The following is a 16244-nucleotide window of genomic DNA, read 5'->3' on the forward strand; positions in this document are numbered from 1 at the left end:
GATGCTGATAAATTCACAAAGTGTCTAGTTTTAAATCATTGTGTACTTCACCAGAAGAACTGTCGTTTAAAAATTCAGTCAATTCAGACTCTGAACAGGTCTGTTTTAGGCAGAAGGAGAAGGGTACTGTGCTGCTTGAACTTTGTGGTATTTTAAACAAAGCAGTAACAGACAGTTCATTAACGCCCCAGCAGGGAAATGACAGCTCTAGCGAAAGTTCTTTGCAGCGTCACCTTTCTTCAGCCAATCACCAGCCTCCAACTGTGCTAAAAGATCTCTTAATTGTAGGCTTTTTTGGCTGCTTTGAGAAGCAACGTCAAGTTTCTTCCACCTGCCTCCCCACCGCCACCTGTTTGTTCCTGGCGGCTGCCCGGGGGGTAGGCTCTGCACCTTGCCTCTTAGGTCGGCACACAGCAAATTTGCCAGTGTTAAATCAACACTGATAAAGTGTTAACTGATTAAGTGTTAACAGTGTGAGTGTTAAAGTGTGTGTTAATTTAACACTATCAGTGTTGATTTAACACGGGTAAATTTGCTGTGCAGACCTGGGCTAATGACAGGGCCTATGCCAAAGACAATCAACAGTACCATAGTTTCTTTAATTAAAGATTTATAAGATTAATTTACGATTTACTGTCCTAATATCGCTGAAGTCTTCGATGTGCATAGGTATATTAAATCACTGAATATATGTAACATAATAAGCAAGTAATTTATTACAATTAACAACACAATATTACAATATGTGAAATGATGTATATATATTGATACAATATGGAAATGATGTATATATTTGAAATAAATAAATTCAGCACAGCACCTTTTGGATTGTGAGACTGGTCTAATCTTAATAATCAATCATCCACCTGCAAACGGGCTACCTTCGACAGATGGGCTGAATGAACAGTCTGCTCTTGTCCTGACTACAACGCACACTGAATGCTGTTTTAATAAATGCTCAGATGTGAATGCTAATGTGGCACAAGTAGTCAGCAGCACTCTGCGGGATTACAGCTGCCCAGTGTTCCAAAAGAGGAAGGATGTACTTTGAAAGCATTTACATTTATGGCATCGGACTGATGCTCTTATCCTGAGTGACTTTCATTTAAATGATGTTAAACATGTAGTCGAGTGTGGTGTGAGTGTAGAGTCTTGACCAAGGACTTTTTATTAGTGTAGTGTGGTTGGTTTATGAGAAATCTGTATCATTAAAATCAAAGCATTTCATACCTAAGTAAAGGTGCACGTATTTGTCACTGTAGAGTGTTCACTGCACAGCGAAACATGTCCTCCGCATGTAACCCATCTGTGGTAGAGAACACACACACACCCACACACCCACACCCCGCCAGCACCCAGGGAGCAGAGAGGGTAAAGGGCCTTGCTCAAGGGCCCAACAGTGGCAGCTTACCAAACCTGGGAATCGAACCTACAACCTTGTTTTCAATAGCCCGGCACTCTAACCGCTGAGCCACCACTGCCCCACTACCTCTGAAAGCATCAAAGGGTCAAACATGCGTTATTGTTTTTTTAATTTTATAATCTGAATCTAAATATCTGGCTTAAAGAAATGTTTAAGGTACTTAAACATTTTTTTCTTCAAATATTTACAAATAAAATGTGCATATAACACATACAGGTTCACTATAGGGTTTAGATATACAATGGCTATGGCCTCTGTATTGTGCATTGTGTACATCACCAGCCCTGCTTCCTAGTCACCCTTACTGTAAAGAAATTAATTAGAGTTGTCAATTAACCAGTTCAGAATTATTAGTAGAATTATTCAGATATTTAAAAAATATTTTTATATATATATATATATATATATATATATATATATATATATATATATATATATATTTTTTTTTTTTTTTTTTTTTTTCCCTTCAGCGCTCCGATTCTCTCCTGAAGTGTTCATTTGCTTCCAGCTGGACTCATACGAACACGGTAGGTGTTAATACAGCACAGGGGATTTGGCTGTGACAATATAACGAACGGCTTCCAGCTCCGTGTGTGTGTGTGTGTGCGCGCGCGCGCGCGTGTGTGTGTGGCTTAACGCGAAGCCCGAAAGCTCGTTACACTCCACGCCATTGGCTCGCGCCTAATTCGCTGGGCTCGTTCTCCAGCCTCACACAGTCGGGCGCGCGCAGTCTCCTCAGGACTGCCTCCATCAGCATCGCGTCCAGCTCTCATCAACTTTGGAGGAATATCTGGGATTTAAAGTGCGGCAGAGAAGAGCAAAACACATTCAGTGTCACTTAGGAGAAACCGCTGTGCTCGGCGGTCCCCTCGGCTTTAGCCGTGTGGAGGGGCTGGGGAGAAGATGCGTGAGCTGCGGGGGCAAACGTGAAGGTAGGCTGGAAGACTGTGAAAGTCGTTCGGGGGAGTGAGGTGTAAAATGTGTGAGTTTTCGGTAACAGCGTTTCTTGTTGTGTGTGGAGAGATGAACTGGCAGGGCTTTTCTGCTCGTCTGGGTTGAAGAAGCGCTGGGATAAGTAGCATAGTTAATGAAGGAGAAGGCTGGTCGGCTGTTTATTGTAGTCATTAGGAGGCGAGAGGGGAGGGGAATAAGTTTGGAAAGCCCTCAGGGGAACCGTTGCGGGCCTCAGCTAGCTAATTCAGTTGCTGGTTGTTTTCAGGGCACTGTTATCATTGTTTTTTTTTGTGTGTGTGAGATGTTAACCACTCAGTTTTACTGGGGTTTTTATAGCCTGTCAAATTTCAGAAGAACTCTTGGCAAGGCCTCGCCTTTTCTTAATGGCTTTCTAGTTGTTTGAAGACTGATAGGTAAAGCTGCATGTACAGCACATATATAGCGAGTGCTATATCTCTCTCTCTGTATCTGATGAGGTTGAACATTTGGTGTGAATTACATTCATCAGTTCCGCTTCATTTAAAGCGTGCCATGAACTCATTTGCTGTCAGTAAACATTAAGCAGATGGATTTATCTCAATCTCAGCATCTGTCAAGGCTGCCTGCTCTCCCCCGAGTTACAGTAGCTGATCTGATCAGACTGTAGTCCTTCCCCATCATCAGACTGTATACACCGTTAATCTCAGTAAGCAGCTGTGGGATATGAGATACTTGCACTTAGCTATCTCTACATGCTGCCGAAAAGCATTCGTTCATTTTCTCAGTGTATAAAAACACCATAGCAGTAATGTGTGTTATTAGGGACATGCAAATCAGGGAATAATTAAAGGCAATTGGTAATTCAAATGAACAAAATAGATACAAGCCTAGGGGTGGGCGATATGGTTAAAGGATTGTGTTACAGCCCTGAGTGGTCCAGCGGAATAAGGCGATGTCACCATGCGCAGAGGATCGCTGGTTCGAATCCCAGCTATGCTGCTAGCCATCGGCAGCCGTAGCCCTGATAGAGCACAATTGGCCTTGCTTTCTCCAGGGGGGGTAGATGGCGCTCTCTCTCCCCACATCACATCAGCGCTGGCTTCTGCTGGCCGATGTATCAGAGCCGAGGTATGAGTCCAGGCGGCGGTTCGAAAAAGAGGTGCTGGCGTTGGCTGCACGTATGTCGGAGGAGGTGTGTGTTGGTTTTTACCATCACTAGTGTCAGGAGCATTGCATGCCATAGGGAGAATTTGCACATGCTGGGAAATTGATGATCCAAATTGGGGAGAAAATGGAAATATTAGAAGTAAATTTGCAAAAAAAAATAAAATAAAACAAAGCAAATATGTCATGTTGCAATTTTTTAAGACATTTGTACGATGCACAATATTTATCGCAAAATTTTGATCATGCAGCAAAATACATTAGTATTGTCAAAATTCCTTAAAACTGCTATTCAGATACTATCCCATACTTGCAGTGCAGTAATTTCTGTTCAGAATCTGCTGCACTTCATCTAATTTATTAGGACTATTGTGTATTGCAAAATGTATCACGGTATGGTAAGATATTGTCATATTTCCCACTCCTAGTTAAGCCTTAATGTCGTCTCCTTGTATTCAGTGTTTAGGTTGCAATGACTGGCAGCACTTCAGTAAGAGAAAACTATATGTTAAGGGTTCTCCTGTTGATGTAAGCTGGTATTATCCTTTATCAGCTGTAACTACGCTCTTTGTGAATTCTCAGAATCTTCATCTACATTTTGTATTTTAACCAATACTTTTGCATTTAGAGCAAACCCCCTTCCAGCTGCGACTTGGTCATTAGACATTGATGCACTCAGTCAATTGTGAATTGTGAATTGCTCTGTCTCAACAATAGGCTTGATTTACTTTGTGAATGAGGGTTTCTAGAGAGTTCTCATTCCTTCTGAGCGTGGCTCGCTCTCATAATAGCCTTGAGAAATAAAGGAAAAGTTTTAATGATGCCAGCCATGCAATCGAGAGCAGACAGTTTATCTGATTCTATTGAAAAACTTAGCAGCTCCGTCAATGTGCAGCATTAGCTGAATCGAATTGCTCAGAATGCACTTCAGATGCAATTAGCAATCTTGTGGAAACTGTAATGAAAATGTTGGTACTAAGGTATAATGTGAATTGAGGAAAAATTCCAAACAAGGGCAGCTCTCTTTCCCAGGCGCACGGTTGGTGAGTTGTGCTAAGAAGAATGGCAGTTTTTGCTGCACTCTGCTGGCTTGTGTGAGTAAAAAAAAAAAAAAAAAAAGAGCACGGATTTCTCACAGCATCATTAGGAAGCCCACCGTGCCGTAGCTCCACATGCTCCTGTGCCAAAGCTGGAGGGAGGGTTTGAGGGGAAGGATAAAGTAGGGTCCTCTTTGACATATTAAGGTTTTTTTTTTCCCTTCCTTGCTGGCACATGAGTCACAGGGAGTTTATTTACAGAGGGCCCACGCTGGGGCCTTGCGGCACACCAAAGCTGATGTGTTATGTCATGCCTTCTGGAACTGTGCTTAGATCTAAACACCATTAGCTGTATCGCAGCGCTGCTTGGGGCTGATCTCAGAGAAGATATTCAGTATAATTAATGCATGCTGGCCATTCCAAAAAGAGATAATTGGATTGCTGCGGATCACTCCTGTGAGAAATGCCCTGATAGGTTCATGTTAAGTACAGATGGAGTATTTTCTAGGAATTTTGGCAGGATGATCAGATCAGTTTAATCTATTTGGATGAATCATATAGTCATGCTTGCTTGGCTGATTCAGTTGTTCTAGAACAAATTCAGATCGATCGAATTTTGATGAAGATAATATTAAATTAACCCTGAGTACTGTTACTTTATTCTAAAAGAACATCTCTCAGACCTGACACAGCTTTTCTGACTGCTTTGTTCTGTATTCTTCTCTTACAAACAAGGGACCCTTACACAGTTTTGTAAAGTATAGCCAGACAAAAAACTAATTTCCATATGAGAAACCTTCTGTTTACTTTAAATTTATAATATATTATATTATTATATAATAATATTTATTTTTAATGTTTGTTTCAAAACAATGATACATTGCAGGACCTGGATACCTCAATTTAAGGACACAAAATCGTTATAGGTATAGGTATTGGAAAAATTTTTAAAAGGTGTTATATTGTGATTAGACTGCCATTTGTCATTCTTATATGGAACAAAGTATGTTTTTATTTAGATTTATTTCAGAAATTTTGACCATTTGTCTTGCAGTTTCAGCAGTCTCACCAGCCAGTGTCTCAAACACACACATACAGTAAACACAACCACTGCCCTACATAGAAGAGCAAAAGTAATAAACATAGGTCAGTATGTGCCGTGGTGGGTAGAAGTTGGCAAAGCTACTGCTGCTTACTCAGCATGTTTGCACTGTACTTGAGCATAGGGCTGCACAAATTCAGAAAAACTGACATTGCAATATTGTTGTTTGCGATATATTTATTGCGATATTTAAAAATAAAGACATTTGCACCAGGTTTTAGCAGAATTCAATGATCCGACATGCCGTGATATTAATAATCCACTCAGAGTATCCAGTACTGGAGTAAAAAACATTTTACTGGGCAGATATATTCTGCTCCTGGACAAATGTCATGAAAAATGAGAAAATGAATTTTCTTTTTGTATCAAGCAGAAGCTAAACTAGCATTTAATTACAGTTGCCTCACATGACATCGCACATCCTATGTCTATATCCTATGACTATTGAGCATGCACATATTGTAAAGACGATACTGGAACAATATATTGCACAGCCTTACTTGAGCATGCAGCGTTTATGTTTAGAATCAAAACTCTTTAATGGAAATTGATCATGGACATAGAGTGGCATGCAAAAGATTGGCCACCCATGCTTGTGCCTTTTGGAAATCGGGTCCCTTTTACTTGCTTAGATACCTGTTACTGTCAGTTGTTGCGTTTTGCACAGTGTGTGCACCAGCATTGCAACATGTCAATCAGACTGTACAGTGGTGTTGCACTGATACCGGTACCAACGCTAATATTGGTACCAGCATTAGAGAGCATTGATACCATGAAGCTAACTGACACCCTAATGACATTTAATGTAACTTTGTGTGGTGTTTTTAGTTCTGAAAAAAAAAAAGTTAACTGTAAGGAACTTTTTTCAAGGCCACACATTGAAGTTTAGTACCTTTCTATGCAGGGGTGTGTACTTGAATGTGAAATTGCTGTATAAGCACTTTTTGTTTCTAAACTGGCATTTTTTTCACTGCTCTGAAATTGTCAATAAAAGCATCTGCATTGTGGATGGAAATCATGGATTTATGGCCATCTATTGAGTATTTAAGTCAGAATATCATATCGGTCCTCTGTATCGGCACTTAAAAATACTCAAAAATCTGGTATTTGGTAAGGAAAAGAAATGATCAGTGCATGGCTACTGTACAGCGTAGGCATTCAAATCCTAGCCTGCAGAAAATGGACAATACATGTCTGCGTTGTAAATTTTGACAATGAGCAAGATGTATATGTCCTTTATTGTTACACAGACATCAAAATTATAAACTGATAGGCAAGATTACACTTATTCAGTCATTAAGAATTAGTAAGAAAATACTGCCATTAGGAATGTCCTGATCCAGTTTGCTTCCGATAGCAAACAATAGCAATGTCTATTGCATCCAATCCGATCTGAGCTTTGTGTTTCTATAAATAGCTCAGCCATTTTTGGCAAGATTTGCTGCTAATTACCACTGAAGAAAAAATATATTTTAAAATGACCAGGTTAACGTGTGTTTAATATTCTATAATACAGTCTGACTCACCTCCCTGATCATTCACCTCCCAGTTACTTTACAACATTGCAGTTAAATCACATCCTATTTGACATGTATATAGTGGGACACACTCTAAGTTGACACATTGTCTGAGTGTGTATGTGTGTGTGTTTAAAAACTAAAAGTAGGACCTGGATCATGCTAAGAGAGCCAATCTAATCCATTAAATTATGCCTGAAATAGGCATATAGTTATGAGGGATTTTGGACTCATTATCAATCAATGCGGCTAATCACTGAAAATCAGTATCAAGGTGTGACAGCAGCAGTAAATACTGGCAGACGAGAAATCACCCATCACTAATTACGAGTGGTATCTTTTAAATCCCTTAGTTGATTCTGAATGCAAAACGTTTGCTTCACTGTAAGATCAGTCTTGGCTGAACAGAGAAACACTTGTAAAAGATGGTGTCTGTGCATCAAGTGCAGTCAAGCCAGGGCAGATAAAAGATTCAGTGTGTTACTCCACCCCCCCCCCCCTCTCCTTCAATCTTGTCTTGACTTGAAAGTGTGAGATCTGCCTTATTTATGATTAAAAAGTGGGTAGGAGCACTGATGCATTTAGTGAGAATCCCACTAACAGCAGAAACCACCAGCGTGTCTATTAATACAGACTTTGGTGAAAAATTGATGGGTTCAGAGACAGAGGTAGAGCCAAGGTCATCCCAGCAGCCAGTGCATGCAATTTAGAGACCTGGTTCCATTAAAGAGAGCTCCTTTATGTTTTTTGAAACCTTGATCTTTAGCTGGGTGCTCATCAGGGTGCAGCCTCAGACAGTTTTGTACATTTACATTTTGTTATGCAGTTACAAAGCAGATGCCATTCCAGATGTCATACCCTAGACAGAGCCATTCATATACGAATGTAGAATGTAAGCAAAATATTTTACTGAGGAATCCTCTGTGGGCGGCTCAGATCCAGCTCAGATTGTAAGCTGCTAGCTTTCAGTCTGCTAGGTTTTTTATGGTAGAGAAGATGTGGTGTGTCAGGTTCGATGAGCTTCGAGTGACTACCATGGGTCCTAATGTACGGATCCCCTGCCTAACAGTCACGCAGAGACTTTTCAAAAGCAATTTAAACACACATTGTGACAGTAATGAAAAAAATAAACACAGAAACATACTGGATAGAATAACAATGTTGCCATTTATACCGAAGATGACTTGGTATAGAGGGTGCATTTTTTTTTGCTTGAAAAATGCCTGTTGGTGTTACATCTTTAACAGTGTTGTGTGATAAGACTGAATACAATCAGATTATTCTGTCTAATCTTAAATTATTAGGCTGATGGATTGTTCAGATGATTTGAGGAATGTTTTAGGATAAACCCCAGGGCATGTGTGGGGAACTCCAGTTTTAGTGCCTGTTTGGGACTTCAAGTCTGCAGATGATTCTATGAAGACATAGAAAAGAAAATCAAGTTTTAATGTAACAGTACGCTTTCAGGTGTTTTTTTTTTGGTACAGTACATGATGGGTAACAATAAGGATAGTATATCATGTCATGAAGAAGGTTTTGCATGTCTGGAAAAACCCACTTAAGTACTTAAGTAGCACTTAAAATATGCACCGACAGTGAGCAAGCATTCGTCAATGTAGTATACAAAATTCAGAAGCGTGTGGTTTAGGGCTGCACAATATATCGTTTTATCATCATCATCGCAGTGTGCGCATGTGCAGTAGTAACGTTCAGGTTGTGCAATGTCACCTAAGCTAAATTAAATCATATACATTGTGCTACCACTAACTTGATAAGAAAACTACTGTATTATCGTGCAGCCCTGTGGTTATAAGAGCATATAAAAAATATATATATTATTATTTTAACCATTTGTCCAATAAACTGAATAATTCTTAGATGCTGTGACCATGTGATTGATATTAACACACACATTGCAAAGATCACTTGCATACACACTTGTCTAAATAGACTAAAAGACTCAGGTTATGAAATGAGTTTAATAAGATTATCAGTCTTCAATATGAGCCTGGGAAACATACTAAACGAGCTGGCTTCATTTGATGCTCTATGGTCTTTAATGTGTTTTATTTCTATTTAGATTAATTAACCATTTTTTGTTTTAAGTTATAAAAGGATTTCAAAGACTCACTCTTACAGATCTTCTGTCCGTCCTGCCTCAAGAAAAAGCGTAACTAAAAAAAGCTCAATGTCTCTGCAAGGCAGTGTACTGTGTATAAAACTCAATAAACAGTCCCTTCTCATAATCAATTTTTTTGTATTTTACTCTGACGTTATTGAGTCGAAGAGCTGTTTATATTAAGGGGTTTTCAAAATAGCCTGGTAGTGGCGTCAAGTGTAATTTGAGGAATGCATCTTTTTCTGTGTTCACACCTGAATCAGATGTGCTTCGCAAATCACATTTTGGTTTGGATAGATGTGTAGCAATGCATTGAAATGTTCTGATATTGCAATGACAAAACTTGATTGACGTGATAATGCATCATGGAGAACAGGCATTGTATTAGTTATATGTAATGCAGCTGCGTTGTTCAACCCCTTTAAATACTTAGAAACATAAAGTCTGAAACCCTCACATCTAAAAACAATTTGTTTTTAGTCACAGACTTTGTAAAAAAAACTGAAAATCTCACAGGATTGCTATTTGCAAGACTGCAATTAGATTTTGAGATAATTTCCCATCATGCGCCTGATGGAAAATTACAAGCAGAAAAATATATGGTGCAACTATATGGTGCAAAATGTGCTTTTGTGCTGGAGAGAGCTCACATGTAGTTATTTGCAGTGTCCATGTCACAATTTGCATGAGCCAGGACTACAACTTGTTCTAATGTAAAACATGGTTGATTTTATTGGAACATCAAATAAAGAAACAGCTATCCTGACCAACTTAAACCAAGCAATCAAGATGACGGGAGCAAGCTGCCACTCTAGCAACTCTGCATGTCTTGAAAGGAAATTTGTCTGCAACTGTGAAATCGATTGAAAAGCCATTTGGCATAAGCAACAACAGACAAAAAAGCTAAGAACCACCGGTTCACAAAATATCAGTACCACATTCCAACATTGACATGCTTTCACTCCCAGCTCTAGTTGGATCAGTAGGTAATGTAACAACTTAATACAGTCATAATTTTTCCACAGTTAAATTTAGATCATAATATGAAGCCTGTATCTTGAATCATTGACTTAGTGCATCATCAGACTCTTAGTTTTGTGATTTTTCTATTCATATATTCCTTAAATGTTATATTATATTAAATATTAAAGTAGTTTACTTGTATTTAAAGTTTGCACAACTGACATGCAGTGCTCTTTACAAACATTGATTGCTTGATTGCTTGGTAAATAAGCAAAATCAGTTACAATATTATTGTAATTTTAAGACCATTTTATGCCACTGATATAATGATAGTGTAATAACATTAAAATGTAATTACAAGATTTCAAAGAACAATAAACGTTTAATTTTTAAGAATATTCAGAACTTGGAATTGTACTATTAAGAATGTTTAAATATTCTGAATAAATAAAAACATAAAATACACTAAAACTAGGCTGACATACCGGCTCATTTATGGTAATGGACTCTCCCTGCTAAGTAAACACAATGGGCAATATCATTGCAAATATGTATTGCATAAGTGGATAAAATAATTATTGTAACAGGTCTATTTTTGATGCCATATTTTCTTTGATATTTCATTCAAAACATTACCAGTTCTGTACTTCAGACCTCTGTCTCAGTGGATTAAAAGAAAATAATTACTAAATGTTATCATGAAATAAATATTGTTTGAAAAAGAGTACCACAGTTGTTGCCACCCCAAGGAATTCCTAAGAGTGAATTCTAACTGAAGTATGTTCCTGTTCATATTTGATGTTTTAAAGTTCACCTGAGTTGTTAGGAACACTTAAATGGTCAGCCTGTCTTCTTGTTTCACTGAGGTATAAATTTGAGTTGTCAGTCAGGCCAGATTCATCAGATTAGTTATCCAACACCAGAGAATACAGCACTGATGTGCAACAAAAGTTTGCTGAGCCACAAGTAAGGAAATAAAGAGAAAAGAGTTTAAAATGCCCAATTCAAGTGTCAGACGTTTAAAGCAACTGTTGGTGTTAAGGATGTTCCTGTAAGACTGTGTATGTCGATATTGAATCCATGCACAGTGAGGAGAATGTTTGAGTGGATAAAGAATCCCCAAGGATTACAGACGAGATATTGCAGGCATGCATGCATGCTTGGTCAGAACGCCTCCCAAATCTACACTACACTGTGTTATTGTCGAGCCATGAACGTGATATCATGGATCAAACAGATTTCAAGTCAAGCTTAGTTAGCCTATGGTTGGATCTTCTGGGGCAGTGATCCAAAGTACACCTCAAAATGAACACACTACTGGTACACTGGTACTCTGTCCACAGACTCAAAGGCTGTACATTTCCATCCCAGTTCACTCACCTGAACCCTATAGAAAACCTGTGGAATTAGTGTAAGATGTAGGTCCACATGCATTGACCTGGGAGTCTGAAGGATCTGGACAGGTTATGTTTGGAAGAATTGTCCCGAATCACTTTACATGGCTCCTACAGCCTTATTGAGCTTTAAAGGAGAAGATTCAGAGCTGTAAGGAAACTGCATTATTTTTTCTTTCAGTAATTTTACTTTAAAAAGGTTTGTTTATTTGCATAAATGAAAAAAATAAATAAAATGATAAGTGGAAAAGTAGAAAGAATGTCCATTTTTCTTTTGTTTTGTTGTGCTGCTAATTTTGCTTCTGTTTACCAGTAGTGCCAATATTTGTGGAGAGCACTATATATCTACACCTATTCAGCTTACAGAAATTTTGTCCCACCCATTCACACTGAAACCATTGAGAACAAAAGTAATTTACATGTAAAAATACTAAGATCTTAAATACAAAGTAAAGTAATTAAATTTAGGAAGTTTATAAGAAGTATAATTTTATTGGATACAGAAAGGATATAAAATGGCAATAAAAATGAACACTAACTAGTTTTAGAGCATATATTCATAAAAAAAAAACTATTGAATTGAACCACAAGGAAATAAATACAATTTAAGAAAACCTTATAGAACCTACCTGTGTAGAATAATGTGCTGTGTCCATAACATGTCGCTTTTTCCAAGTATTTTCCAGTAAATTGCTTTTTGACTGTTCTTGTCTTTTTGTTAATTATATATATATGTATATTTTGTATGAGAGATTATTTAAAGAAGAACTCCAGTGAATATGTAAGTTCCATGCTTGCTAATCCTTTCCATCTTGTCTTTTGATTTTAGGCCAGGGAGGTACAAGATTGGACAAAGGCGGCATTCTATTTACCTGTGACTGGATGTGAGCTTTCACTGACCTATGACAGTTAAAATGGGGTTTCCATGGAAACTACTGGTGCTGCAATCATTCATGGGGTGCCTTGTAGGTAAGCATCTTAACCTTATCTTGAAGCATTCCAATGCGCTCCTTGGCAAATACTCATCCTTGTCTTTGACTATTGAGTAAATTTCATTCATGAAAAGGCCTTCCATATGGCACCCGTCTCAAAGAGAGACATCTTTTCATTGCATTTGTTGACTTTTTAATGCAAAAAATGACATATTGATTTGGACACATTTCCATAAGAGTTTCGAAAGAATGGGCTGAAACACAGTGACCTTTCGGGGTAGAAGCTCTGCACACTTATAAGGTTGAGGGCATAGTGTTGAAATACTAGCTGGCCTGTGCCAGTTATTTGTCTTACATAAGGCGGCATTATTCTGTTATTGTTTGATGAAATTGTGGCAGCAAGACACTAAGATAAGACAATATAATGACGTAGTTCTAATGGATCTAGTTCTCATTCATTTCCTGCTCTGCATGAGGACTAGGAAGTAGTAGACATTTCTATTGATTGATCTTTGTAATGCAGTGGTTAGATTTTTCTACTACACAGACTATCAGACGTTATATTCAATTTATTTGGGTCATTGATCATGTGAGTTAAGGTCCACTATATGGACAGAAGACACAATAATCATACATCCTAATCATTGAATTCAGTTGTTATATTGGGTTTCATTGCCACAGGTGTATATAATCAAGCTCCTAGTCATTCAGTCTGCCTTTGCACGCATTAGTGAAAGAATAGGTGTTTCTAAAGAGCTCACTGAATTCCAGCGTGGTTCTGTAATAGGATGGCATTGTCGCATTTCCTCCTTCCTAGATATTTCATGATCAACTGTAATGCTATTACTGAAAAAAGGAAGCTATTACTGACTCAGGCCCCTTTGAATTTTGTGGTGAGCGAAGGCAAAAAAAGATTTCTTTGGATGACTCTTCCATAAAGGTCTTATTTGTGCAGGTGTCGCTGCACAGTAGAAAGAAACACCACCTCTCCGAGGTCCCTAAAGGTCTTCAGCAGTCAAATGCATTTTTGACCTCCACCATTTCTGTAAACTGTCATTTCCTAATTACATTACAATTATTGTTACATTGCAATTATTCTTCCCCTGCTTTGTGGGCATCAGTAATATAAATCTTCAGAATGCTAAGCAGCTGCTTAGAAGAGCCCATGGTTGCTGATTGTTGGTTTGGGGAGTCACATTGTTTGGCTTTTTTTCTTGACAGTCACTGTGAACAAGCAACAGTCCTAGCAAGATGATTAAAGTCTGAGACATTGGTAAAATGGATAAAAGCATAGGTCATTTGGCGTGCCCAAACTCTTGCATAGTGAAAATTTTCTTTTTTTCACTCTAAAATGACACAAAAACAAAAATAATGGACTAATTTTGCTGAAAATGGTGGAAAGAATGGTTCATCTATACCTTTAGGCCTATATGTAAGATTACAGATCATTCACTTGTTACTGTGCAGCTACTATACACTGTAATGAGTGAACGTTGATTTAAAATATAAATGTGATGAAAAATATTGTTTATAGGAAGGAGAATTTTACTTTGAGTAAATTATGTTTTTATCACATTAAGATTCCTGTAGGTTGAACTGATTTTTTTCCATTGTAAGCTGGTCATTGTTGTTTACAGGCTCTCTATTATTAGCAAACAATCTAATGCAACAGCACAAGACAGTGAAATGGGATAGTTTTGCTTGTATTTGTGAGTAAGAGAGCAAAAGAGAGTTTTCTACATTGGCAGTTGGTTGGAAATTTGCTGTGTGTGCTCTCACTAATTAGAAAGTATTATTTTAACTCAGTAGATGCTACAACAACAAAGAGCTGAACACAGCTGTACATCAAACTGTTGGCATCTAAGCTGCTCGGGTAACTCAGTACAATAAATGCTGCCCACCTGTAAACAGGTTCATCTGTTCTGGTCTGAAAGAATAAGAACTCATCTGCTATGAGTGTTGTTAGTACTGTAAGCCTAGTCTGTTAACCCATGTGGCTAAAGGAGGGTGTTATTATATATAAGTGTAAATTATACAGCGCTTCCGCAAAAGACTCATGCCTTATCATGAGCGCACTGCCAAAAACGTGTTGTTAAGGATACGACAGAAGGCAGATAGTGTGGCCAGTTCTAGTTATTTAGGCTCACTGCTCTTGCTGATTCTGCCGTGCTCTAGAAGGAATCAAAATACAAAATACAGAGTCCTCAGCAAAAGTTGTCATTTAGGTTTGTTGGTTTATTTGTTCATCTAGGCTGCCTTTGATTTCCTTTCATTTCCTTCATCTTCCTTATGTATGCTGTGATGTGCTGTGACATCGTTATACTCGTTATACATCGTTTACTATTATACTATTACTATTACGTTATACTATTGTGATTTGCACAGCCCTACATATGGTGCCCAATGCTTTTATGAGAGGAAATACCCAACCTTAAACAACCCAAGCTCTCATTGTGGATTTCATACCCAGTTCTCTGCTATGGGTACTGTGCAGCTTGAAGTCAACAGAGTGTGGATTGGTGCAGATACAGTATACGCTTGACCTCTCTGCAGACCCTGAACTCCCCAAGAGTTCATCTGCAGTACCTCCCCCCTCCCCCCATCTTCGCCGTGCACAGAGAGGTCAGCTGAATAAAGTCCAGCAAGCACAAAAGAGAGTGAACGTGACTAGAAAGAGCAGGCCATGTGAGTTGCAGGAGCTTGATAAGCAAAGGTGACCTCTAGATGAGAAACATGAACCTGGAATGACCACAAGATTCAGTCGTCTTTCACGGCTGTTTTTAATATAATATCAAATAAGGTTTGTGCTCACAACGGAAAGGAAAGAAAAGCACATGTGCACAGTTATTTTCTTTATTTTTATATAGCATGTAGATGTAGAGGTCCAGTATGATGTAATGAATCTAGCATGATGCTGAATTTTGCAGAGAAGGGTGCTCCTTAATAGCCCACTTTTATTTCCCCAAATGTTGCTAATTGGAAGTCAGTTTTAGTGTTTGAGCTGCAAAGGATTTTCAATAAAAATGCTGCTCCCTTGAAACTGTGCAGTATTTGTTTACGATCTCTGGATCAATAAACCAGATTATCTTAATGTGGCTGTTCCAGCTGTGGCTGATTGGGCTTTTAATAATACATACATTTAAAATGGAGGGAATTTGATGTTGAACTTTCTGATCTTTAGAAACATTTTTGTATTCAGAGCCTTGCAAGTGAAAGCCTGAAATGAAAAGCTCCCTCAGATAAATAAGCAAAAGAGAGTTCTATACATTGGCAGTTGGTTGGAAATAGCACAGTAATTTGCTGTGTGTGCTCTCACTAATTAGAAAGTATTATTTTAACTCTGTAGATGCTACAGCAACAAAGAGCTAAACACAGCTGTACATCAAAGTGATAGAAAATCACTGTTTGGCATCTAAACTGCTCGAATACCTCAGACTAAAGCAGTGTAATAATTGCTGTCCACCTGTAAACAGGTTAATCTGTTCTGGTCTGAACAAATATGTGCTTTGAAATTAGTAATATTACAGAATATCAGGGAGTCTTTTTTCAACACATGTATTTGTCTTAATCTACAGGAGACAGCGTGTTGTTAATAATGTAAACCTAGCCTGCTAACCTATGTGGCTAGAGGAGTTTCCCTACTGTTGCAATATCTGGAAT

General features: G+C 38.2%; 1 protein-coding gene across 2 annotated transcripts in view; it reads left to right on the top strand.

Moving 5' to 3' along the window:
- The first annotated feature begins 2074 nt into the window (after positions 1-2074).
- Positions 2075-16244, top strand: part of cntn3a.1 (contactin 3a, tandem duplicate 1) — an 86996-nt gene continuing 72826 nt past the window's right edge. The window contains exons 1-2 of one of the 2 annotated variants that reach the window (XM_072696150.1): positions 2075-2355; positions 12482-12621. In XM_072696150.1, coding sequence (XP_072552251.1) covers positions 12555-12621 — 67 coding nt within the window. In that variant the 5' untranslated portion in view covers positions 2075-2355; positions 12482-12554. The remainder of the gene's footprint in view (positions 2356-12481; positions 12622-16244) is intronic. The other variant, XM_072696148.1, reaches the window with a different exon arrangement.

This window comes from Salminus brasiliensis, chromosome 14, assembly GCF_030463535.1.
Source record: "Salminus brasiliensis chromosome 14, fSalBra1.hap2, whole genome shotgun sequence".
NCBI classification, from domain to species: Eukaryota; Metazoa; Chordata; class Actinopteri; order Characiformes; family Bryconidae; genus Salminus; species Salminus brasiliensis.